Genomic DNA, 27,417 nt, shown 5'->3' on the forward strand with positions numbered 1-27,417 from the left:
TGAAATTTGTGACTGTAACTTTTAGGTGCCTCTTGAATGTCCCTCTCTTCACCCAGCCTTCCCAGAATGAACGTTGGATGAATAGGTCTATTTTGTTCATATTTTCCTTCCCCGTCCACCAACTTTTTAATAATTCAGATTTTTACAAATCACAGTATGCAAATCCATTTTGAGATGCAATTGTATGGGAAGGAGTATAATAACAAGCTCAATCTGTTTTCTTTCTCTTTAGACGGCGATTCACAAATATCTGCTTAGATGCTGTTAGCTGTTACCTTGTTGAATTGCAGTCTATAAGTCCAACACTAGCTGTACAGACCATTACAGGGAACTTTAAATCTCTACAAGCAAAATTAGAGCGGCTTCACTGAGTCCAGTGACCCGCATCTACTTGCCCAGGTGAACTGGCTATTCATGTACTAGAACTTGAAAAGACAAATGCTGATAAGGCAGAAGAGAATCAACCTCCTACTGATTGCTGTTTTCTGTTGTATGTTCTTAATGAATGTCACATGGGACAGAATGTATAAATAGCAGATTGTTTTCTTTTTTTTACTACTGCCAAATTTTTCTAACAGTGAAACTGTTTTATATGCTTTGGATTAAGACGCATTGTATAATTGTGCTCTGGCAATTAAACTATTTGTAAAATGGGTTTCTTGTAAATGTTTCATAGAATCTGTACAATGCACTTGACCATAAATAATAGCCAACAATTGACTATTCTGTATAGTCCCAGCTGGTAGCTTATCTAGTGGAGCTGTTTAACTGCACTTTATTTTTAAATTCCCCATGCACGAGAGAAATTCTATTTCTACAATATGTACTACCTCTCTTTCTTTTAAAAGGAATTATTCCTATGAGAGATTTTGACAGTGGACATGCCAGTGGGAATTAATACTGGGGAACAAAGAAGCCATTCATAATTTTTAATCAAGCTATATCCTTTGCCCTTCAAACTGTCATGTCAACATGTTCTCAACTCATTGAAATGTAATGGAAAACCATAGTCCAGAGTTAAATCTCCATGTGCTTTGGTTTCTAAGACCTTGGTAAATGTATAGTTTGCTATTACGTGCGCAGAGGATCACAAACCAGAGAATGTATTTTGGTTTGCATGAAAACTACAGTATGCTAATATATTCTGACACAACCGAAAAACAGGATTTCTTAGAAACAGCTCAGAGCCCTTTAGAAAAGATATTGGGCAGTGGGACATATGTAACCTTACTGCTACTCCCTTGAACTTCTTGGAAGAGGCTTTTATTTCTGTAATAGCAAGTTTAGGATCAAAACAATTTTAGAATTTTACTACGATTTTAGTGTAGGCATTTTCAGTGTTGATCGTCCAGGGGTTTTGAAGTACAGTTTCCATGTTGGCTGATAAGTTATTAGTGAAGGCTGCCTTAATGCAAAAATGAAAATAATTGGATACTAAGTCTGTATTCCTATATTGGCTCTTATCAGTGAGTTAGCCACTGGCACTACTTACACTGTATCTCCAATTCAATGGCCGCTAACCAACCTGAGCTAACTCAAAAAGCTAAAATGGATTAGACTTGGTTAGAACTCAGTAAGGAATACTGAGTACTAAAATATTCCAGAAAAAAGGCAATAGCAAACTATTTCCGTACTGTATTCAGAAAACAACGTGGATGTGTCCAGAAGTCAAGCTTGATTTAAGGTATCTTTAGCTTTAATTTCTACTGTTAAATAGAATATTGGGGAGTCCTCAGTGAAGTTTAGGATTATACCACACATTCATAATCATTCTTCTGTGTATGTGTAGCAGGAGGGAGAGACCAGAGTCTTTATTAGCCTAAAATAAAATGGCATCCCTCAAAAAGTAACCTATGTTTACTAAACCATTTCTCACTGTGAAAGATAAAGATAACCTTTCATTCGCCTGATGAGATCGTCATCCACAAAGCTTGTGCTCTTTTCCCCAGCTTGGTGCCTTCCAGAGGGGTTGCTTAGAGATGCTGGAGCTGATGGACCAACCACTCTAGGAGCACCAGGCTGGGTTCTGCTCTTAAATCTGCCTTGTGCCTTTTCCATGCCCAAGGGACTGTAATCAAAGGCCATGCTGGCTGAAGGATGCTCATGTAGCACAGGATGTCCACCACAGTGAAGAAATCAGCTATCCAATCAAGTCTAGTCATGCTCAGCTACTAATAACTTCATGCGCAATCTCCACATTTTTTTTTGACAGTAATATAGAAAGGGCTTGCCATCTCCTTCCAGGATTTTTGCTTTCCTAATTTTTCCAGTCCTACACTACTAGGCTTTTCTGGTGGTCTCCCAGCACTAGCCACACCCTAGTTACCCAGCACTCTGTGTGCTGCTATTGCTAGCAGTGATGAACTGCTTCAAGAGAAAGACTGCCTCAAGTCAAGATTTTCAAGGAACAGATTTACTAGTTTTCTTGGCAACCATGTGGAAGTGGTTCAAATTTCCTGTTTCCTAGGATATTTTTTTCAACTTCTCCGTGGAATCTTCAGCCCTGGGATTTCCTCGTGGTCTCCCTTCTAAATACTCCAAAGGTTCAGCTCTGCTTGCGCTCGACTCTTCTTGAGCTCTGCTGGGTACTGCTGGATTAAGTCGCTAAAAGCGCCCGGTATTTTGAGCGGAAGTTACGGATTCGGAGACGCTCGGGGTCCTTCGCCTCGCACCGGCGACGCCGCTTTCCAACCGCCGGGTCCCAACCGCTTCCCTCTCAGTCTCCACGTCCCTGGGAGGCGGGGCAGCGAGTTGCGCCGGCCGCGTCAGGGGGCGGAGCCTCCCTGTTTACCGTTGAAACGGACGCCACGGAGCGCATGCGTGGTACTCATGACCCGCCCCTCGGCTGGCAACTTGGGAGCCTCCTGCGAGAAGAACCGTTGGGCTGAGGCGGTGGCGGTCGGTGGGTTACGGGGCGCCTGCGGAGGGCGGTCGCTTTTCCAGCTGGGGCTCGCTCTCTCCATCCTCCTTCAGGCGGGACCTCGCGGCAGTGAGCGACTGTAGCGCCGAGGGAAGGCGGCAGCCCGACTGCCCAGCTGCTCCTGCACGAAGCGTGAGGGACACGCCCCGTTGCAAAGCGGCGCTTGGCTGGCATCTGGGCATGAAAAGAAGAAGGCGGGGAGGGAGGCTGCCGGCGGAAAGATAACGGGGGATCTTGTGGCTCCCGAGGGATCCAGTGTATTGTTGTCGCCAGGTGGGTGGGAGTGTGGTGGCTTTGTATTTGGGGTTTTATTTCTGTCAGCCGCCCGGAGTCTCCGTGAGAGAGTTGGGCGGCCATTTAAATTGCTTTAATAAATAAATCCATCCATCCGTCCTGGAGCCCTCCAGATCTACTGCACCACAATTCCTATCGGCTTTGCCGCCTGGGGATCACGTGCGAATCATCCGAGGAGCAAGAGATGGGGGAGCCATTAAATAGATTTACGTTTTGCCCTTCTCTGGAATTCAAGTGCCTTTGCATACAGTGAAATTGGAGAGAACATGGGCAGGATTGTGCCTTTAAGCATCCTTGGACAAATACTGATTTATATACTCTCATGAATCATGGTCAATTCCTGGTGATGCCATGGCCATGTGGGTTTTTTTTCTTTAAAGCAGCATTATGGAAGTAGCATGTCACTGCCTTCTGGGATGCTTTACTTCCCAGTTTAGTCTGTTGCCCTGGATTTCCTGTTGGTCTCCTATCCAGTCAGCAGGGTTTAACTGTGTCTTTTTTAGATCAGCCAGAGTCAACCAGATGCTACCACCTGCTATAGTCAGGTCTAAGTTCAGTTCACTGGGTGGAAATCTTCATTCTGTGCAGGGGAAAGGAGAGCCATGTATGTCACCCTGAGCCTGTTAGATGGTTATATGACAGTTAATGGAATGCACTCTGTATGTTTTCCTGCCATTTTGTTTTTTATTTGCTTTTATCTTGTTTTTATTTTAATTTAAATTGGTTGTTTTAATGGTTTTTATATATTCTTCATTATTACTATGTATGCCACCCAGAGTCACTATATGTGAGATGGGCAGCTATACAAATGTGATTACATAAATAAGTTATTTTTGTATACGCAACAGGCGATCAGGGTAGTGGTTTTGGAAATCAAGAAGAATCCAGCCTGATCAGGCCAAGAGCTTAATCTAGTGAAGCATCCTGGTTCTTACCAGCCAAAATGCCTTATGGGGCCCCAGTAAGCAAGAAATGAAGGCATGGTTGCTTCATACAGAAGGTACAGTTTAACCATCATAAGTATAGATCTAGACTTTAAAGTTATATTAAACTTCTAGGTATATGTTAGCACAAATGAAGTACCTCTCTTCAGTTCGTTAAAACATTCCCAGTTGCTTCAACAGCTGTCCAAATTATTTGCATAGGATCACACGCAAAATGGGTCTGCATGTACATGCCTGCAAGACAGCTGAGAAGAGCTTTTAAGGGAACATGTGAGCCATGCAGAGATGCTGGTGATTTAACAATCTAAAGATAGTTAATATACATTGTGAAGTAACTCTTTCAGGTGTGTTGCACAGCCCTACTAACCTCCATGAACTCACCACATATCCTTTTAAGGCTTTCTAAATCCATGACTATTAATACATCTTTTGGCACTGAATTTCACAATCTAGTTCTCTGTTCACATATATACTGATAGTGTCTGAACTGGTAGTGAGTAATGAGAAAGATCTTAGGGTTGTAGTGGGCAGTTTGATGAAGACCAGGGTACAGCTCTAAAAAAATGCAAATTTCACGTTGGAGGTGATTGAAGAAGAATGGAAAAAAATGTCTATGTATAAGCTTTCAGTGTGATCATACTTGGATTATCACATCTCAGAAAAGCTGAAAAAGATGCCTAGTTGGGCAACCAGAATGATTGAGGAATGATTATGAAGTTCAGGGCTTTAACTTGGAAAAAAGGAAAGTAAGGGGAAAAGAGGTGTATAGAGGAGGCATGCACGGTGTAGACAGGGAGTGTTTTTCTTTTGTCATCACATAACACTAGAATTTGGGATCATCCAGTGAAGAACGGAGACTTGGATGTCTTCATCTTGTGCATAGTTTCACTGGTGTGATGCGTGATCTTGAACTTGCCAAATTTTTGCAGAAGAAGGCTATCACTGATTCATACTGTAGTCCCCCTGAATCAATGATTACAAGGCCTATGCAGTTCTTCAAAGGGCTGGTTGGCTTTGAGAAGCCTTTGATCAAGGTACCCTTTAAAATAGCTGGCCAGAACAGCCGCACTTGTTTGATCCAGAAAGCAAAACTCATCTGTGCATGCTCAGGTGCCCATCGATTTCCAGCGAAGCAAAAGGTCTGGCTGGATGAATCATCCTCCTCTGACTTGCATAGAGGGATTCAATTTTGCAGCTAGAGATGGTGCATTGAAACTGGTTGCTGGTGTTCTGAATTGAACAGTACCTCAAGGCAGAGCAGGCTGGTTGGGACTGGCCTATTTGACATGCCCTGTGGTATCTCATATAACAGTTTTGTGTATGGCAGTTGCTAATATCTATCTACAGGTAGTCCTTAACTTATGACCACAATAGGGACTGGAAAATTCCTTGTTAAGTGGTGTGGTCATTAAGCAAGGCATCACGTGATCACACCTGATTTTATAACATTTTTTGCAGCAGTCATTAAGTGAATCATGTGGTCGTTAAACAGATCATGTGATCGTTAAGTGAATCACGCAGTTCCCCATTGATTTTGTTTGTCGGAAGCCGGCCAGGAAGGTCGCAATTGGCAATCAAGTGACCCCAGGACACTGCAACCATTGTAAATACATGCTGGTTGCCAAGTGCCCACAGGGACACTGCAGTGTGAGGATTGGTCGTAAGTCACTTTTTTCAGCACCATTGTAACTTCGAACGGTCACTAAATGAATGGCCGTAAGTTTAGGACTACATCTGTCTGTCTGTCTATATCATTCTACAGGCTTGGTATTCTCAAAATGAGCAACTGGGAGGTGTACATTTATCATTTTGGTTATAAATCTTTGGTATTGCAAAGTTTGATTACCCTTCCCATAGGCATTTGATTGATTATTATGGGAACAGAGATTGTTGGATTAAATAGGCATTTAATTAATCTCCTGTGTGGACTGTCAACTGCAAGACTGTTATAATAACCTGGTTCCTTCATGTTTTATGTGATGGGTCCAGGTTGATGAAAACATACTAATTCTGATTTCTGTCAATTTAACAAATTAGCATAGGAGGCTGGTACTAATTCTTCTTCAACCATTGAGATGCCCATTTTACAGAATAAATTGGAATTGGTACCCTGTGGGACATAAAAATTGATTAATGCTGGCAAACCTTCATAATGTTTTATAGCATGACATCAAACAATTGAATGTTATTTTGAAATAATTATATCTGAATGCAACAGAAATGGTATCCATGGTTTAATTATCTCAATATTTAAGGACTTTAAATTGTTTTGCAGAGATGCTGGTGAATTTTTATTAAGGAACTATTCAAAATGATTTAAACTTTGATAAATTTTATGGATTCTCTTACGTCTTAATAATCATGAAAATCAAATTAGAGGTTCTAGCCTCTACGTGTATTAAACAGAAGAAGCCATGGCCTCGAATCACTTGGCTGGGAAAGGTAATTATAATTCTTATCTGTTGTACAGTAAAGGTGCATTCCTCCAAAAACTAGATCTCATTGGCATAACTTCAGATCATTATTAAATATCTTTTTTAATTAAGACCAAGAGCTTATAGTGGACTATAGAGGGAATAGATTAGACGTCCAACCCCTGGTTATCAGTGGAGACCGAGTGGAGCGGGAGGCCAGTTTTAAGTTTCTGGGTGTTACCATAAAGGAGGACCTGACCTGGGGTGCTCATACTGCAGCCTTGGTTAAGAGGGCCCAGCAGAGATTATACTACCTGAGACTTCTCAGGAAACAACAACTGAATGAAAAACTGCTGGTGACCTTCTACTGCTGTACTATAGAGAGCATTTTAACCTACTGCACCTGTGTATGGTTTGCTAACTGCACAGTGGCAGATAGGAAAGCGCTCCAGAGGGTTACCACCACTGCTCAGAGGATCATTGGTTGTCCTCTCCCCTCTTTGGAAGAACTTTACAGCTCCCGCTGCCTTAAGAAAGGTCAAAACATTCTTAAGGACCCATCCGACCCGGGACATTCTTTTTTTGAACTATTACCATCTGGCAGACGGTACAGGATAATAAAAACAAGAACAAATAGGCTGAAGAATAGCTTTTATCTCAGAGCTGCAACTATACTGAACTCTACTGTATAGTGCAATATTAATGTAACATCAGGGATTGTGCAATGGTGAATAGAATGTGAAGGATGTGTTTTTTATTCTATGGTTTTTATATTTATAAGGTGCACTGGGGATGGTATTTAATTTCGTTGTACGAGATACAATGACAATAAAGTTTAATAAAAAATAAAAATCTAAGTAATATATCAACAGCAATAATCAACCTATAAATCATAACATGGGATTAAGAATTACAGTAATTTTTATCTCAGCAATTGAAAATCCATCCTCATTTAATAATTATTGACGGTTAAAATATCCTATTTTACTTTAGAAAAGCATTGAAAGCCTGGGTCTTCAAGTTTGGATTTTTCTAATCATAAAGTTTTTGTTTGATTGACAAAATAATGATAAAGCTCTTTGGACATAAATTTTTACTAATTCTTCATTTCAGTTTGTGACTCATATTATGCTGACTATTGTTATTGCATATTTATTTGATTTTAACAATATTCTGAAGTTTTAAATTGATTTAAAATACTTTAGTATGCAGTACTAATCAAATGTTACTTTGACATTTTATTCATTATCATGATGCTATCTCTTTTTGATTTGTTTATTTCTTGTCTGTGTTTTTAAATATCCGCTATAATAAAATAAAATACATATTTACAAACCTGGCTTTTCAAAGAGGCCATGTGCTATGGTTTCTTATAACCCAATTGGTTATAATCAATGAAATTGCTTTTTATATACTCCCCAAAGTGTTTGTTTTTATTTAGTTTTTAACTGTAAACTGTTTTGAATCTCTGATTTGGCTGCCTTATGAACCTAAATTATTGTCGTTGTTGTTGTTAAAATTCCATATTAGATCTTTTTGCTACAAAAAAAAATGCTTCAACAGCAGAGAAGTCTTATTTTTTCAAGGAACATTTATTTTTGTTGGAAAGGTCAAGAAAAGTGATTCTGAGTCAAGTTTATTATGTCATTTAATGTTATATTTTTGTTTCTTATAATGCTAGAATTCTTGAATTAATCCATTAGCAAGAAAAAAGTAATATGTAAATAAAAGACTGACCCTTCTTTTAATAGGAAAAAGAGGCTGTTTTTCTGTTAGATGACAAAAACATACATGAAATTAACTTGCTTTCTGGAAAGACAAAGAAAAAGATTCCCCAAGTACAGACTTTTCTGAAGAATGTTATTGTGTTAACGACCTCAAGAAATGGTAAAGTATTACACTATCATTTTTTTTCTGCATAAGTGTATAAACCTCTATGTATTTATATAATGGAAAGAAATTTCTAATAGTGAAAGTTAGTAGCTCTTCGGTTGTTTCTGCTGTAAGTTGGTTAGCTTTTTCCTAGTCATAAGTATGATTTAAAATTATTCAAGGATCTGGAATATTAGACCTTAATTCAGTATGCATTTCACTGGGAAGGAGTCTCATTGAAGAGAGTGAGCCTTAAATATGAGTAAATGTACACATAGGATTGCATTCTAAAATGTTGCACTGAAATCTTTTTCACATAGGAGCTTGGTTGGCAGGAATGCTTAAAACAGGAGAGCTCTTTCTTTGGAACAAAGACCAGGACATTATAACAACTGTCCCAGCTGTAGAGGAATCTAAGAAAGTTGCTATGGCAGTGCAAGGTATGACTATTCAATTAATATAATTGTCAAATATTTATTTTTTTCATTTCATCTTTTTTTTTAAAAAAGCACGCTTTTAAAAAATATTAACTGTAGTTTAAAAGTTGTCATTTTTCTTACAGTATTTTTGTTCCTAAATACCAAGGCTACTAATTAATTGTCATTATGCTAATGACACATTAGTATCTAATGTATGCTTATTGAGGCTATTACCACTAATAAAATGCATTGCTTATTAATGCAGTAAGAGAATATCCAAGATAAAACATATACAGTGGGGCAAAAAAGTATTTAGTCAGCCACCAATTGTGCAAGTTCTCCCACTTAAAAAGGTGAGAGAGGCCTGTAATTTTCATCATAGGTATACCTCAACTATGAGAGACAAAATGGGAAAAAAATTCCAGAAAATCACATTGTCTGATTTTTAAAGAATTTATTTGCAAATCATGGTGGAAAATAAGTATTTGGTCAATATCAAAAGTTCGTCTCAGTACTTTGTTATATATCCTTTGTTGGCAATGACAGAGGTCAAACGTTTTCTGTAAGTCTTCACAAGGTTTTCACACACTGTTGCTGGTATTTTGGCCCATTCCTCCATGCAGATCTCCTCTAGAGCAGTGATGTTTTGGGGCTGTCGCTGGACAACACAGACTTTCAACTCCCTCCAAAGGTTTTCCATGGGGTTGAGATCTGGAGACTGGCTAGGCCACTCCAGGACCTTGAAATGCTTCTTACAAAGCCACTCCTTCGTTGCCCAGGGTGTGTGTTTGGGATCATTGTCATGCTGAAAGACCCAGCCATGTTTCATCTTCAATGCCCTTGCTGATGAAAGGAGGTATTCACTCAAAATCTCACGATACATGGCCCCATTCATTCTTTCCTTTACACAGATCAGTCGTCCTGGTCCCTTTGCAGAAAAACAGCCCCAAAGCATGATGTTTCCACCCCCATGCTTCACAGTAGGTATGGTGTTCTTTGGATGCAACTCAGCATTCTCTCTCCCCCAAACACGACAAGTTGAGTTTAGACCAAAACGTTCTACTTTGGTTTCATCTGACCATATGACATTCTCCCAATCCTCTTCTGGATCATCCAAATGCTCTCTAGCAAACTTCAGACAGGCCCGGACATGTACTGGCTTAAGCAGGGGGACGCATCTGGCACTGCAGGATTTGAGTCCCTGGCGGTGTAGTGTGTTGCTAATGGTAGCCTTTGTTACTTTGGTCCCAGCTCTCTGCAGGTCATTCACTAGGTCCCCCCATGTGGTTCTGGGATTTTTGCTCACTGTTCTTGGGATCATTTTGACCCCACTGCATGAGATCTTGCATGGAGCCCCAGATCGAGGGAGATTATCAGTGGTCTTGTATGTCTTCCATTTTCTAATTATTGCTCCCACAGTTGATTTCTTCACCCCAAGCTGCTTGCCTATTGCAGATTCAGTCTTCCCAGCCTGGTGCAGGTCTACAATTTTGTTTCTGGTGTCCTTCAGCAGTTCTTTGGTCTTGGCCATAGTGGAGTTTGGAGTGTGACTGTTTGAGGTTGTGGACAGGTGTCTTTTATACTGATAACAAGGTCAAACAGGTGCCATTACTACAGGTAACGAGTGGAGGACAGAGGAGCCTCTTAAAGAAGTAGTTACAGGTCTGTGGGAGCCAGACATCTTGCTTGTTTGTGGGTGACCAAATACTTATTTTCCACCATGATTTGCAAATAAATTCTTTAAAAATCAGACAATGTGATTTTCTGGAATTTTTTTCCCATTTTGTCTCTCATAGTTGAGGTATACCTATGATGAAAATTACAGGCCTCTCTCACCTTCTTAAGTGGGAGAACTTGCACAATTGGTGGCTGATTAAATACTTTTTTGCCCCACTGTATACCCCTAGTTTAAATTCTGTATTCCACTATCTCATTTCATACAATAAAATATATTTGCTTGTGATAGCATGCTTCTTGTTGTCATAAATGAACTAAATATTTTGAGTAGATTTAGAAGAACTGAACAGTTCTAACACAATATTACTTTCTAGAACGTTCCTTGAGATTATCCATACATGTTTCCGGCAAAGGAGATAAAGTGCTTCTTGCTACTCCAGATGTCTGTGTCTTGCTGTGGGAAAGCATAGAAGCAAAAACTACACCTTCCCAAATTTCTGCAGTGGGGCAGTGGTCACAAATTATTCCTCAAGCTTCAATTGTGTTACCATCCATCAAAGAGAAGGAAACTGCAGTTAGTGCTGATTTTATTGAAAATGAGGTAAAATATAAAATACATCTCATCTTATTCACTGACATTCCAAGTTTTTATAAAATGTATAGTGACTTTTCTGATAACAGCCATGTAATTCTGGTTATTGTTGAAAGCTACCATGTATTTACCTTAAGTGAATAATTGTTTAATATTGAGGCTTCTGTTACACAGTGTGATTATTGCTTGTATTTCTTATAATCAGACTGTGAATTATGCTGCCTAAAAAGGCTTCCTCCGTGTGCAAGAATGCAGCATCAACTGACTTGTGGAGATGCCAAGATTTGGGAAAATACAAAGAAATATTTAGAAGAAGAATCCTAAGTGAGAGGGAAACCTGACAGGTTGGATATTTTCAGGGTACCATATATACTTCCAGATAAGCTGAGAATTTTAGTTACCAAAAGGCACCCCAAAATTGTGTTCGGCTTATCCAGGATGGGCTTATCCATGAGTGTATATGGCCGTGTTTCTCAATCTCAGCAACTTTAAGGCGTGTGGACTTCAACTTCCAGAGGTTGGGGAATTCTGGGAGTTGAGGTCCACACGCCTTAAATGTTTTTTTAAAGTACTGGTATTTCCCATATAAGCCCATCCACGGATAAGCTGACCCTTGACTTTTTAACCAAAATACAATGAAAAGTGGGCCTACGTATCCACAGGTGGCATGTTTTTCATGATATTTTGATTAAAAACTCAAGGGTTGGCTTGTCCATGGAGTATATACGGTAAACTGAATTCTGACATTGTTTGGGAAGGGGTGAAACTGAGTGGCTGGGATCATGAACAGGGAGCCCTCTGTCTTGCAACATTTTGTTGTAGATCCTCCTTGGGGCATAATTAATGCCCAACATCTTGATCTTACCTGTTTGCCCTGGCATGTTTGCCTGCATTGGCAATATGTATTGCATTTTCTGTCCTGCTTTGTGCATGACTTTTTCCAGACAATACAGTAGGTCTGTAAAAATTGAACGAGCCTGCTTCACATTCTGTTTTTATTAGCTACAGCAGCATTTCTCAACATCGGCAATTTTGAAATGTGTGGACTTCAACTCCCAGAATTCTGGGAGTTGTAGTCCACACATCTTAAAGTTGTTGAGGTTGAGAAACACTGAGCTACAGTGTATGGAAGGTGAAACTCAGATTCTTTGAAATTAAAAATTCAGTTAGTGCAGCTATGGAGGTGAAAAATAGTGAAAGAGATGGGAACTTACCATGTTTTATAATCATAATATTGCATGTACAAAATAGTTCATTGTAACTGCAGCTTAAATTTCCAAGGATAACATGTGAATGGTTAATTTATTTAAATCTTGTACAATGTATGAATTACTGAACACTTGGTAAAATGTGAATAATTTTCATATTATATAGATTTAAAACATAGTTTGTATACAGGTAATTCAAGTGAGTTATTCAAAAACATTTGATTCATTGACAGATATTGGGAGATTGTTGCTTGTGTTCTTTTGCATTTTATTCTGAGGACAACCTGGTGCTGATATTTTTGAAGATCAAATGGCAGGAGAACAGTTTAAAAAACGGAAGGTAAGCATAAATATTCTGATTGTAAATGCAAAATGCATCTTATTTTAATAAGCTGCATATAGGTTTATGAGTGAAAATGCTTCTGTTTATATACATGCATGGATAGTATGGACTAAGTGATAGATATATATAAAACAATATTATATTTTCCTCTTGGACTCTGAATGTGCATTTTAGGAATATATAAAGACCTTCCTAGCCTGTCTTTCCATCCTAAACTTCCACAAAACTCAGCAAATCATAATATGCAGTAGATGGGATAGAATGAGCCTAAATGAAGCCTTGGACTAACATGGCATCTCTTTCACTATTTTTCACCTCCATAGCTGCACTAACTGAATTTTTAATTTCAAAGAATCTGAGTTTCACCTTCCATACACTGTAGCTCAGTGTTTCTCAACCTCAACAACTTTAAGATGTGTGGACTACAACTCCCAGAATTCTGGGAGTTGAAGTCCACACATTTCAAAATTGCCGATGTTGAGAAATGCTGCTGTAGCTAATAAAAACAGAATGTGAAGCAGGCTCGTTCAATTTTTCAAAGTCTGTATCTAATAATAACTTCCTCTGCATGCTTCCCGAGAAGTAAATTTTAAATTTAAATTTTAAATTGAAAGTAAACCCTGAGGTGAGATTGGCCCCCAGTGTTCTGGCCTTCTGGAAGAGCATTAAGACCTGGCTCTGCCAACTAGCTTGGGGATCCAATAGGTGTTCGCAGCACTGAGGGTAGTTGGTGGCTTGAGGATGCTCCCTCCTCAAAATCTTTTACTTTTGTATATTTTTGTAAGATTTTATTGTTTTTTATTGTTTTTATTTGTGAGCCACCTGGGGTCATTTATATAGTGAGATGGGCAGCATATAAATTTGATTATAATATATGACTATACTTTTTTTTTTTATTATGGGCATGATAAATTGAGCTCCAGATTTGATTTTCTCTATAATATACACTTTTTTCTTCATTCCATGTAGCTCTGTTCCATGTCAGATACACTGGGCACAGCAAACGTGCTCTCTGCTTAGTTTGGCTCCCTGTTGTGAATCAGTGAAGTCGAGAGGTGCTTTACTTACTGCATTCTCACATGATGGGCTTGTGCTAGCAATAGCTCTCAATCAAAAGGATCTACAGGTACCAGTGTTAAAAGCATAATAAGAAAGTGACTTTATTAATAATGTGCACTTTATTAAGTTTGGCATTGTAAACTACTTTGAGCACATCCATTATTACCCTGGTAGAAGGAGGTACCTAGAATTTAATTCCCCTCCTTCTTCAGTTCTTGGCAACCCTCAGTTTCTTACCTTTATATATGATCAGAGAACCTGGTGTGGAAGGCTATGGAAGAAAAAGGGAAATAGCTGAGAACTGTATAAACCATCCTCGCCTCTGCCCATTTTTAAGGAATCTCCTCAGTCTTCAGTCCTACTTGCTACACTTCATTCTATTAAAAGAATCTGCTCATACTTTGCAGGGGGGGCTGGGGGGGACACTTCCTTCTGGCAATGCAGTCTTGAAGGTCACCCTTTAAGTCTTAAAGTTTAAAATTATATTCACCAAAGAGACTTGCAATTTAATCAGGGAACAGAGTAATTTTGTATCCTGTCCAGAATCAGCATTTATGTTTAGCAAATGATTTATAAAAATAGAGTGAATTAAAAAAAAATAAAGACACATGGGGAAGCATTAATAAATTGTTCCATTTTATTCCTGTGTTTTATTCAGTTTAAACATACTTTCCTTTTTCTGTTTTTTTTTTTTTTAATGCTCAGGCAACTCAGGTTTTGTTTATGAGCACTAAGAATTTTATTACTGCTTCAGGGACTCTTAAAGGTTGTGGTAGCAAGCATCCCAAAATTCCATCAAAGTTAATAAGGTCAGTATGAAATCGGCATTTTTTTTTTTCAGATGATATTTTGAAATCCAGTGTGGATATTTTAGATGCATGTTCCTGAAGGTGTCATTTGTTGTATTATTTAAGGTCTTATTGGATTGCTGACATGAGCTGGACTCCTGATAGTCTGTTTTTGGTTTGCATGTTAAAACGTGGATCTCTGATCATAATGACATGCTTGGGTGAATTGATGACTTTAGTTACTTATGGCTGCTCTGTAGAATTTGGACCAGCAGAATTTATTCCTCTACATCCATTAATAACATACAGGTGAGATAACAAAACAGATGTTTTTAAAAAATCATCTGAACTTTATGTTTTTCTTCCATATGTTTTCTAATAATAATAATTTATTAAACTTGTATGCCACCCAACTCTCAATGACTCTGGGTGGCTCACAACAATCAAAAAAATTACAATAAAATCAGTAAAACATAAAAGATAAAGATAAAAGTTGGCAAGCATGATAGTCCAGATGAAATGACGTGAGGGGTCTCACTCTTCTTTGCCAAAGGCAAGTTATACATATTTCAAATATTTCATTTTTTCACATTCTTTTATTTTCAGTAAATGAAAATGGAATTGACAAGACAGGTTAATTCTTCTTATTTCCTATGGGTGCAGCTTAACACAGGGTGGGGATTGGGCCTAATAAGGGAGAATGGAGAAATCTTTTAAGTGAGATAAACATTTTTGCATTATTATATTGTACATGAATGTTTATTTTGTTGATGATTTATTGTTCTATCTGCTAGGTCACAGAACTCTTTCTTGAATTGTCATGATTCATCAGTTTCTGAAGGAGACCTCATGAGGCAGAGATTTTCTGTAACATCTCACTCAAGTTTGCCTTATCTCATTGCTTCTGATGGATACATGATTACAGTTCTTAAATTTTCCAGTGGGTTTTCACCTTCTACATACGCAAAGTCAATGCTGCTTGATTCGGCCCAAAGACTAGAAAAGTTACACCACAGTTTGATTACTTTTAAGGTATAGTTGCTTTCTTGGTTTTCTATTATAATACTGGTTTGCAATTAAGGTCCACAGATTCCTTTCTGAAAATGGCCACAAAGCAGTTGCTAGTTACAATTTTTGTGTTCCTTTGAGGAGGCATCTAATTATGGGTTAACTCCCTTTTGTCCAGGAAAAATTGGAATTGTCTGATATTTGCATTGAAGTTATTCTCAATTTTCTTCTGCATTTTACTTGGAATCAAACTTTCTTCCTTGATTTCTGGTTCTGTACTTCTAATTCTTCTTAATACTTTTTAAAGTCTCCTGTTGCTCTCTTTTATACATCTTCTCTTTATTTTCCTGCTTAAAGGTTCAGACTCATTTCCAGAAAGAAAAGTTCCCTGATGCTTGCTATCATGTAGTCAAATTGTTTTTCTTCTACAGCAACATATGAAAGTCGTGCAGTTCATTTCATATGACCTGACACTGAAGTTTTATTTAGCATAGAAATAGATGAAGTGCTTGCACTTGGTGACCCACATTTCAGTAGGCATTTTCCAGATGCCAAGTGGCACGGTCCTTCAGATAGGAAGAGAATTGTAACAGGGTAAAAATCATGAATCTGCCTTTTTATCTCAAGAACAGTGTCTCTGGTAAGTGAAGAGTTACAAAGTTGACTGTGGTTTCTTTGATACTTTTTAAACAAATATCTCAAGGGTGCAGAACCCATTTTTATTCCGGAAGCGTTCATAGCACCTATTCCATGTTTCTGACACCTGTGGATGGATAAGCTACTACTGGGTGCCTTTGTTAGCTAAACCAGAATTAATATTTCCATGGTAAATGTCCAGTGTGCCATTTTGGTAGTAGCGCGGCAGTTACAAAATATGTTTCCTGGAGGGGTACATTTGGTCCTACCTTTATTGTTTTAAGAGCAATAGTGAAAATTGTTTTATTTAGCCAGATATTTTAAAATAATACTTTAAAATGCCTTTTCAATTTCATTTGCAGTTCTATGATTATTCACTCTTCTGACCATATTGCCATTGCTGCCAGGGTTAATTCTGTACGTGTTTTATGTTGCTGATACCCAGAAAAGTGAATATTAACCATGTCTCTTTTCATCTATTGATGTATATATTTTGTGATCTGCCATGCCACCAGTTTCTGCTGGATTCAGAAATTCAGGAGAGAAAATTAGGTGAAGTTAATAGTAATAAAGCTCTATTGTCTCCCATAGTCTGAGGGGAAAAAGCAGCCACTGCAGTCATTGTCTTCTTTAAGAGCTAATCTCTTACAATATGAAAATCAAAGTTCTACTTTCTCTGGCACTCCAAAGTTTCTGCAAGAGGAGGAGGGAGCCACTGAACCAAATGAAGAAGTATCACTCTTCCAGGTATTCCAATTGCTTTAAAAATATTGAACGATTAATATTACTGATTTTTAATCATAATGAATAAATAGTAAAAGATTTAATAATACTGTATAATGTGAATTAGAATAATATATAGAAAGGCCATTTTATTTGTTCAGAGAATAGTAATGTAGTACTTTATGTTTGAGATTTCCTGTTGTTAAGGATAAATAAAATCTTTAAAAAAAAAACAAAACTCTTCACCATCTCCTGGTACTCACAAGGCCATTTATGTGACACAGCATCCTTAGTTTTAGCTTAGAATGAACACACCATTTATGTGACACAGGATCCTTAGTTTTAGCTTAGAATGAACACATACAAAAACTAGAACATTTTACCTTGGTTAAGTATTGATTTACTTTTTGCTGAATAGTTCTTGAACCATTCATGTACCATTTAACCTACATCGAGAAATCTGCTCTTCATGTTACATTGTTGAATTTTCACACTGCTGAAAATCTTGATTATAATTTCCTTTGTTCAGAACTGTTTCTACCTCTCAGTGGAACACCATTGTACAAGAAAAGTGAAATGAATAGAGTTGCTTTTTCTAATTGTGCAAATTTGCCCAGCCATCTTTATTTTTACCTATTTTTCTATTGTTACCTGTTTTGTTTTCTATTAACTGTCATAGCTTAAAAGGTCAAGCAAAACCCACATTATCCAACAAACAAAACGCAAGCACACTAATCTGCTTCCCACCCCCTTGTTAACAGACAAAGCCCTCTGAATGGAGTCTCGCTTTAGATGCTTAAGTAATGTTCGAAAACTACTTGTTCCCATCCTTACAACTTGCTTTGCAATAGAAAAGATCTCTAAAAGATGGATTCTGCTCCATTTCTCTGCAGCATAAAACATAATTTTCTTTTTCTTTCCCATGCAGGATTTAGGTATCTCACCTGGAATAGTTTATAGACCAGCACTTAGAGAAATGTATTGTGTTCATGCATCTTTTGATCTATAATTATTACTTATAAATGTGTGATAAAATAAGCGTATTTCAGATGTATAACATTTTTTTAAATTTAGGAGTGCAATGAAGAATCCAGTGATGACAATTTTTTTCAAAGTAATTCCTATATTTTGGGAAGCCAAAAAGCAGACTTCTCTTTACGTGATGAAGGCCAGCTGGAATTCGCATCAATGTTTGACACAATTCATGCAGTAGATGGAACAGATGGAAAAAAAGATGGCCTATTGTTTGAACTGAACCATATTCAAAAAAATCTCATTGCTGCTTGGAGAGTGGGCATTTCAAGAAGTATAAAAGAAAAAGATATATTATTAAATTTCAACATTCGTTGCATTGTACACTTTTTTAACATTCTCCAGCATGCAAAACTTAAAGAATTAGATCATCCTGTCAAGAATCAATCATGGATACAGTGCGTGTTAAACTGTTTCCAACAATTTTTGACCGTCCTAAGTTGGGAGGATCAACACAGACAAACTTTGGGGCATTTAATGAAATTCACAATGCAAACCTTAAAACTGATACTTGCAGAACAACAAGATCATCTGTTCTCCAGTAATCTTTTGGGGGGCTTTTCATTGCTGAAGATGGTTATTCATTATTTAAATACCAAAAAAATACCACAATATGAAGTTCTTCTAGCAGATCTGAATGGTGGTAATGAGGTGGAACTAGATTCTATAGATGTGCCTCTGTTTCAAAGCATGGATTGGAGAAGTCATCAAAAGCATTGTGCAATACATTCTGTGCTAAAGTGTTCTCTTCCAATGGTAAACCTAACTGAGAATCAGGAAAAAAGGTATTTCTAGTATGAAAATTATTAATTTAAATATTTTACTAATATGATTTATAATGTAACTTGAATCATGAACAAAATATGGTAAATAAGAATCCTGGGATGAGCAGAATTCAGAAATTAAGCTGGTGTATCCAATCTGATTTATTATCTTCTGTAGTGGATTTTAATTCCATTTCACATGCTATATCCCCCACTACATTTTCAAAATACACGTGCTATTGTGTATTTCAAGCAGCTAGTGAAAAAAAATACCCATTCAGTTTCCTTGCACTTCTTAAATTTATTACAAATTTATTTTATGTAGGGTAGATAACATCAATTTAAAAAGTAAAGGAGTCATGTTAAAGGAACTCGTTAGCTACTGAATGTCAGTATAAATGGCATTTTGCAGGTGTACTATAAGATACTTAGTCTTGAACTGAATGGCTTTCTAAGGGAAGAATGAGAGAGAGGTTCTTCTCTCTTTAGAATACTTGGGCAAATTCAGGTGTGTCTGTGAGGTTATATGGATGGGCTTCTGGATCTCAGCCAGAGCAGCCATGCTGGATGAGGCCAAAAGAGCTGCCTCTTCTAGCAGGTGTTCCCGCAACTGGGTAGCCTTAAAGCAGGACTCAGTGCAATAGTAGCTTCTCATCATGTTCTCTTCCAGTTTCTTGTTTCCTGTTACTTAGAGGCTTATTGTATGTGAGGATAGTTGCTGTTAGCCACTGGTAGCCTTATTCTTCATGAATTTGTCTAATTTTTAAAACTCTCCAAATTGGTAACTATTGCCTCAATATGGTATAAGGGCTAAGGTGTTGGACTGGGCACGGGATGCCTTAGGTTCAAGTCCCCACTTACCCACAGATGTTCCCTACTTTGGGCCAGTCATACTTGCTCAGTCCAACCTTCCCCACAGAGTTGCTGTTGTAGGGGAACATAAAAGAACAAAACACGACGTAGCCTTGAACTCCTGTACAAAAAACACAATATAAACCTAATAAATAATAACTGTACACTAAGTATGTGCTATTAAAGGTCATAGACATTCTTAACTAACCTAAATGTTCCAACAAAATGAAACATGTTCATTCATATGATAGTAGAGATAATCACCTACAGCGGTGTTTAAAAGTTTGTGAATCCTTTTGCACCTTCTTATGTTTTAGATCATATTTATGCAGAAATATTGAACATTCAAATGGGCTCACAGACTTTTAAGCATTCATTTTAAGTAATTCATTTATAAATGAAAGATTCCTGGGTTGGCCTTTTGAAACGGGCCCACAGAGTTATTTTGACCAAACAAAATATAGCTGATTTTACAGGTCAGAAAAATGTTGCAAAGAAAATGTAATGTTGAAATTGACTATCTCACTAATATATATCCACCAAAAATCAGCCCCATGACAATTATTCATAGGTTACTTAATAGAAAATGGCAGTTTAGAATTCTGATTTTTGTCAAAGTTCCGTGCTATCGTGTTAAGGTATTGGTTTGTAATTTGTTTGCTTTATAACAGTAAAATATTATGAGGTATATCAGGGAAATTTTGGAAGATAGAATATTATTAATTTAGCTAACATATTTCTATGCTGCCATAATCAAAGTGACTCTTGGTGGCTCAAATAGAAACAAATACAATATAAAACATCACAAGCTGCTGAAAATGGAAATAAGTTGCAAATAATATAAGTTTTCTTGGCAACAGTTCAGGAGTTGCTTGCCCCTGCCTTTTTCAGATATTATTATTATTATTATTATTATTATTATTATTATTATTATTATTATTGCTGCTGCTGCTGCTGCTGCTGCTGCTGCTGCTGCTGCTACTACTACTACTACTACTACTACTGGGCCTGGTTTGCAGCCCTATATTTCCTGATGATTTCCCATCCAAATACTAATGTAAGGTTTCTTCTACTATGTGAAATATGTCAGGATTAATCAGTAGCTTTCTTTAAACTCTGATTTCGTTATTTTGAGGAGTCCTTGGGGTTCTCTGAGCTTGGTTGTTTTCTTGCAACAACCAAGCTCAGAGAACCCCAAGGACTCCTCAGTTCAACCCTGAGTAACATGTATTCTCTTCTATTGATTTCGTTATAAGTTTAATTCTTTTTAACCTTAGGTTAACTCTAATGTGGCGACTCTTGTATGAACATGTGATTTGGTATTGGGCACAGTTAAGCGGAAAAGTAAATAACTCAAATAAGTCAATAACTGAAATCCAAATTGCTCATGAAGCTCCAGTGACCAAAGCACTTGCAAGTCATATACAGGCAATCTTACAGTCTTCAGGAGAAAGTCTGGAACAACTTCTGAATCTCAAGTCTGTGAATGGTTAGTGTCTTGAAGAAACCACCATTACTTTATATACCTATGTATTAGCATATGCATGTGAATCTGAAATAGATCCACTACCCCCTGCAACACTAATAGCTGACACAATTTAAAGGATTGATTTGACCTTAAGTTCTTCATTCAGTGTGATGAGATATTCAACAATGGGTTAACATTCCCAAGTCTCTATTTTGAGAAGCAAAGTGGATTCCTGACAATACCCACAGTGAACTTATTCATACAGATAAATCTTTCCTAATAAGTGTCAATTTAATCTACGTGAGAACATATTAATTCATTGTTGTTGATCTCATGCAAACTAGTCTGAACTTTAAGATTAGTTTAAATGCTAGATTGCAATTTGTTTTTAAGGTGAGGAAGAGTTTCTGATGGGATCTTATAAAGAATCCGTGGAGGCCTGGGAGAGAGCTTTTCAGGAAACAAAAGCCAAAGGTAAGGTACTAGTTCTGTTTTTAAGGCTAATCCTTCCTGTAAAAATTATTTGTTTAAAGAGATATGGGCAATCTTTTTTCTGACATCAGCTGCAGTCCTTCAAAGGTAGTCTCTTTGAAGCGGCATGGTAGGTAAGGCTGAAGAAAGCAGTGAATGGGGTCAGAGCCAAAAGTAGTTGAGGAACTATGTCCTAACTCTGATATGCTTTTTTACACTTTATGATCTCCCTCTTTTTCTTGATGGCTGTTTCTATCCCAAGCAGCAGAGGCTGTAAGGAAGGTAGCTCTTAAGACTTCCAGAGGGCATTTGAAATTGGGCAAAGGAGTAGAGGTGGTCCTTCCCTAATTTAAAGTTTTTAATACCTTTCTCTTCACCTTGGAAGTATATATAGCAGCTCAGTGATAGTAAATCAGTACAGTCCTTTCTGTTTATAATCTAAAAATATATTGCACAAAAGGAAAAAGGGAGAAGAAAGGGAAAGGAACATGGAAAAATGTAAACCTTAGTTCTTACCTACTCATTGTAACTTTGATGTAGTATCAGAATGCCTGCACTGCTGCCAGAAATCATTTGTTGCTTTATCAAAGAGGAACCAAAAGTGGCTGGCCTCTAACCTGAGCCAGTGTTCCTTTTTTCCAGTCTGTGTTGTAGTGGAGTTGAATGACTGGTAAAGAGAGAAAGCCTGAGTATGAGCCAAGTTTTAGTGCTCATTCCATTTGCTCTTCGTAATAAAGTTAATAACATATGTAACTAACACCTTCAGCTAGAAGAAGTTTATTATTAGTAACAATGTGGAACTGACTAAAGTGCGAAACATTAAAATAGCAAGTAAAAGAAATTGTTTGCCAGCCAATTGAACTATTTCAATGCAATCTACTTTTCAGATAAATATTTAGGATTTTGATTGGTTCGGGTAAAAATAGACAGTCCTCTACTTACAAACAGGTTAGGTTCCAAAAGGCTGTTCATAAGTCCATTTTGTTCATAAGTCCAACCAAGTATAAAAAACATGCCTCCCATGCTGCCAAGCATACATATGTGGCACACCATAAACTAACCCTTTCCCGCCTTCTCCTGCCCTCTGGGACCTTCTAGGTTGGAGTTATAGACAGGTTTGTTTGTGTCAGTGAAAGTTTGTAACTTGAAAGTTTGTAAGTAGAAGACTGTCTGTATAGAGTTTTATTTCTTGTGTTGCCAAAATTTTTTGTTAATCCGTTCCATCCCATACTGTTTCCACAATGCAGTCCTTCTCAACTGTTGAATTTTTATCTATCAAAACAGTATTCAAAATGTAGCCCTTTCACTGGGCGAAAGACTGGCTGAAATGATTCCTGCTCAAATAGGTTTTCAATCCATACATATTTTATAATCATAGAATGAGAGAATTGGAAGGGGCTATTTAGGTCATTGAGTTGAACCCTCTTTCAATGAAGGAATCCAAATTAAAGCATCCAAAATAGATGTGCTGGTATTCTAATTAAATCATATGAAGTGGATGTTCAACATCTCCTTGACCACATCTAGTAAAAATTTTGTACCTGAGTAATTATTTTATTATTGAACTAACATTTAGCTGGAATCTGTCTTCTGTAACTTTATTTTTTCAAATCTTTGCTGACCTCTTGTAATTTCAAGATGCTTACAGACTGATGACTTTATGACCTGCTCTAGATGTCCTTCTTTTCCCTGTTTTAGAAGATAGGGACAATAGTTGTCTGGCACTTTTCTTCAGGATTTTTTGAAAATGATACAGGTAGTCCTTGTTGAATGACCACTCATTCAGTGACCGTTCAAAGTTATGATGGTACTGAATGAGGGGGACATACAATGGGTCCTCATAGTTGTGGCTATTGCAGCATCCTCACAGTCACGTGATCACAATTTGGGCACTTGGCAACCACCTCGCAATTATAATGTCATAGCATCCCACAGTCACATGAAACAAAGTCAATGGGGAAGCTGCCCAAAGGTTGCAAATGGTGATCATGTGACTGTGGGACACTGCAACCACACGAGATTCTCCTAACAACGGCAACTGAACTGCCGCAATTGCCTTCATAGGTTGGTGTGGTCATGTTCAAGTTTCAGTCTGATCCTTTCATCCTGTTACTGTTCCACAATTGCATGGTGGGACATAACCTTTCTTCTTGGCCTGCATCCAGCATAGCGAGGCAAGATAAAAATATACAAATTGTCAGTGTGGTGTAGTTCAGCAAATAATCTTACAGCATGTAGACCTTAAGTACCTTATGCGTAATATTGCCTGCACTATCATCTGCTTGAATTCCCTGCTGTCCCCTCACTTTCATACCATCACTGCAGCAGTTGTTCTGTGTCCTCTTCTACCAAATAGTTGTATGCCTGTAACCTGCCACACCATGTCCTCTGTAACCTGTTTGTTTCATACTCTGCCTATATATCCTCTTATAGTAGTAATTCTGTTGCTTGGAGAGAAGGTTAGAGCTCCACTGCAGCATTCCTATCCTAAACGGGATTGGGATTGCATGGGGAAAAGTCTGGGAGAAAGATTGTATCAAACAGAAATAAAGGTAATATGTGTGCATGCCTGAATGGGAGGTTCCTAAAACTGCCCCATACCTACCTTACTGGGTTTATGCAGACACAGAGAATCTAGTAATATGGCATTTGGGGCAGCTAAGAAAAAGACAGAAATAGAAACAAGATAATTAAAAGTGTTACAAGTTAGTTTAATAGTTGCACACTGTATCACACTGGGATTCCAAAGAGTTTGCCTATCCTAATTTCTCTTTGCTATAATGCTGAAACTGAACAATTGTTCAGCTAATCTTACTTGAATTACTGTTTACTCAGAAATTATTCAAATGACATGTATTCCAGTATAATAATTGTATTTACATCATGTATTCTTATTTTCATTTATGATCTAAAAAATAGATTTGCACTCATATATGCTTAGGGTCTTTTTTTTTATTACTACTACTACTATTATTATTATTATTATACAATTAGGATTTATGTATTTAGGTTTTGTCCAATTATTTTTCTTTCTACGTACAGGAGGAAAGAGAATGCCTTTTCTTCAAACTCGATATTATCTTGCTATTTTATATTGCCATCTGTATCATTATAATATAAGTGAGGCTCAGGGTCTGTGTGATCATCTGGTATGTGAGCTTCTAAAACGAACACAAATTTCTGTAAGAAACCAAGATGTTTTGACAGGTATGTAAATATGGAATCCTTATTTTATCAACCAAGTTACGTACAGTAATACAAGTAATTCTCAGTTAACAACCGTAATTGGAACTGGCAACTCAGTCGTTAAGCATCGTGGTTGTAAAGCAAAACAATCACGTGACCATGCCAACTTACTCTGGCAGTTCCAGTTACTATCATTAAGCACAGTGTCATGTGGCTGTGAGTTGCAACTTCCTGCCAGCTTCCCCATTGACGTTGCTTGTCGGAAGCTGGCAGTGAAGGTCATAAATGGCGATCATGTGACCAGGCGACGCTGCAACCATCATAATTGTGTGCCAGTTGCCAAGCACCCAAATCACAATCACATGACTGCAGTGACACCACATTGGCTGCAACTTCGAGGAGCATCCCTCAGCAAATGTGCCTTAAGAATACAGTGTCTTCAAAACTGAATAGCTATTATCTCATGTTAACTATCAGCGCACCCGCTACATCTCATTTCTCTCTGAACTACACTTATTGTCCTGCATCAAAACAAGGTGTTTCAAATTTAAAATCGTTCAATTCAAAACATTTTACACATCAATATTTGGGGACTCAGTGTAGTCCTATCCTAGCAGGGACCGCCCTCCCACCCTGATGGCATTCCAGAGGGCCTTAACCTTAAATTTAAGTTCTCACATCTTGGTTAGGGTGGTGGAGCCCCTTGTGGGATGTATATTTTATGGTGGTGTTGGGTGAATTCATCATCTTGTATTTTATTTTTACTTGTTCTTAGTTTGTTCCTTATCATCATGTATCTATTTTGTTTGTTCTGTTGTGAGCTGTCCAGAGTCATTCTGGAGTTGAGCAGCGCCTACATCAAATAAAGTTGTTGTTGTTATTTCTACTGAGAGGTAAACTCAATTAAGATCAATAAGGCTTAGACCTAGATTAGTATGAGTAAGGTTTCAGTCTTTGGCTTTTGTTTCTGAAAAGCCAAGGAATGCTTATACTCTGAGTAGTGATAACTTTATTTTGAGTTTTTGACTTCTTTCAATTACCCCAGACTTTTTGAATTTTCATTTTAGATGCTGAATGGTTAAAAGATATTCACACTGAAGCTGCTCTGGCAGTGGTTCAGTCTTTAGCACGATTCATGGCAGCCTACTTCACTAATGAGCCAATTTATGTACTTCCTCCCCACAATGTTGGTATCTTACCTCCACTTCATATCCAGCCAGGTAGCCTTTTAATATTGTTTCTTATTCTTGCTTACTATTATACTAACAAAAAACATTTCAAAGCTTTGTTGAGAAGTGTTCTCCTTCTCCATCCTGCCCCATAGAAACCCACAAACCTTATTTACAACATTGGGTATTATTTTGTAGTAATTTCCTACCATATCATTTATCTAATTTAGTTAATTTAGCCACTACTCCTTCTCTCTTTTCAGTAAACTAATGGCATAATACTTCTCTCTTTCCCTTCTCTTAAGTGAAGTATGTTTTTCCTATAAAGTGCACCCAGTATGACAAGTCTTGTTCCTGCCCAAGTGAAAATTGTAGCTACTGGTCTAAATTGCTGGGACAGAAGCAGGAAGTTGGTGGGGAGGAAGAGTTACATCTGCTGCAAATGATATACTGTTCTGATGGCTGAGTTCAACTTACCTGAAAACAGGCTCAGAACTCAGTTGGTCTTACTTTTAAGTAAGCTTGCATAGGATTGACCATAGAACAATTAAATACCAAATAAACTCATGACTTAACTACCTTTTTTTATTATAGACAGGTGTCGTCGTGTTATTCCTCTACAGCACTCTAGAGTCACTGAAGCAGTTAGGAATAATGGCCTGTCTTGTGTCTGGACTGTAGAATATACTCTTGATTTGTTGCTTGTCGGTGGGCTAATTCCAGAAGCTGTGTGGCTAGCCCAGAAACTTGGAGATTGGAAAATGGCTGTTTCAATTGGAGTGGCCTATCATCTATATTGTCAGAGTAATAAAGGCTTAGCAAGGTGAGTCACATATATAAGCAGTTAATTTATAGTTATTAATTATGAATATTTATCATGAATAGATATCATCATCATCATCTTGAATCAATCCATTGTTGGATAAAGGCCTCCATTTGAAGGTTGGTTATCTATCTATCTATCTATCTATCTATCTATCTATCTATCTATCTATCTATCTATCTATCTAATAGATGATCCAGGGCAGGTTGGTAGGTAGATATTTTTTGATTTAGCAGCCTAGTACAGAAAGAGAAAGAGCAGACAAAATCATCCATCCAGCTTCTATGCTTAAGGGATGACTAGAGCCTGGGTTTCTTGCTCCTGGTCCAGCACCCTAACCACTACGCCACACAGGTTCTCAGATTGATTGATTGATTGATTGATTGATTGATTGATTGATTGATTGAATGATTGATTGATTGCTGGTGTGGGTCTTCCGGGCTGCGTGGCCGTGTTCTTGAGGTTTTGTTTCCTAACGTTTCGCCAGCACCTGTGACCGGCATCTTCAGAGTGCAGGAGCACAGACAGGAGCAGTTCTCTCTGTGCCCAGCCAGTGCCCAGAACTGCTCCGTGCCCAGTTCTCTCTGTGCCCAGCTGTGCCCAGAACTGCTCCTGTCTGTGCTCCTGCACTCTGAAGATGCCAGTCACAGGTGCTGGCGAAACATTAGGAAACAAAACCTCAAGAACACGGCCACACAGCCCGGAAGACCCACACCAGCCATCGTATGCCGGCCATGAAAGCCTTCGACAATAGA

General features: G+C 37.9%; 2 protein-coding genes across 8 annotated transcripts in view; both read left to right on the top strand.

The window, feature by feature from the left end:
• NUP155 (nucleoporin 155) overlaps positions 1-673 on the top strand; it is a 32,921-nt gene extending 32,248 nt beyond the window's left edge. The window contains exon 35 of the mRNA XM_088152975.1: positions 233-673. Coding sequence (XP_088009101.1) covers positions 233-371 — 139 coding nt within the window. The 3' untranslated portion in view covers positions 372-673. The remainder of the gene's footprint in view (positions 1-232) is intronic.
• A 2,145-nt stretch (positions 674-2,818) lies between these two features.
• CPLANE1 (ciliogenesis and planar polarity effector complex subunit 1) overlaps positions 2,819-27,417 on the top strand; it is an 86,330-nt gene continuing 61,731 nt past the window's right edge. For 4 of the 7 annotated variants that reach the window (XM_088153047.1, XM_088153050.1, XM_088153052.1 and 1 more), the window contains exons 1-18: positions 2,822-3,193; positions 4,063-4,214; positions 6,434-6,600; positions 8,324-8,459; positions 8,765-8,884; positions 10,915-11,141; positions 12,574-12,680; positions 13,653-13,809; positions 14,448-14,551; positions 14,657-14,839; positions 15,325-15,562; positions 16,766-16,921; positions 17,972-18,714; positions 20,823-21,034; positions 21,407-21,487; positions 24,527-24,691; positions 25,738-25,890; positions 26,434-26,662. In XM_088153047.1, coding sequence (XP_088009173.1) covers positions 6,520-6,600; positions 8,324-8,459; positions 8,765-8,884; positions 10,915-11,141; positions 12,574-12,680; positions 13,653-13,809; positions 14,448-14,551; positions 14,657-14,839; positions 15,325-15,562; positions 16,766-16,921; positions 17,972-18,714; positions 20,823-21,034; positions 21,407-21,487; positions 24,527-24,691; positions 25,738-25,890; positions 26,434-26,662 — 3,092 coding nt within the window. In that variant the 5' untranslated portion in view covers positions 2,822-3,193; positions 4,063-4,214; positions 6,434-6,519. Of the gene's footprint in view, positions 3,194-4,062; positions 4,215-6,433; positions 6,601-8,323; positions 8,460-8,764; positions 8,885-10,914; positions 11,142-12,573; positions 12,681-13,652; positions 13,810-14,447; positions 14,552-14,656; positions 14,840-15,324; positions 15,563-16,765; positions 16,922-17,971; positions 18,715-20,822; positions 21,035-21,406; positions 21,488-24,526; positions 24,692-25,737; positions 25,891-26,433; positions 26,663-27,417 lie in introns of those variants that run through there. The other 3 variants (XM_088153051.1, XM_088153048.1, XM_088153053.1) reach the window with 3 other exon arrangements.

This window comes from Python bivittatus, unplaced genomic scaffold (genome assembly GCF_059951505.1).
Source record: "Python bivittatus isolate LINGU-HERP-01145 unplaced genomic scaffold, Pbiv_v1 ctg000570_np1212, whole genome shotgun sequence".
In the NCBI taxonomy this organism is placed as follows: Eukaryota; Metazoa; Chordata; class Lepidosauria; order Squamata; family Pythonidae; genus Python; species Python bivittatus.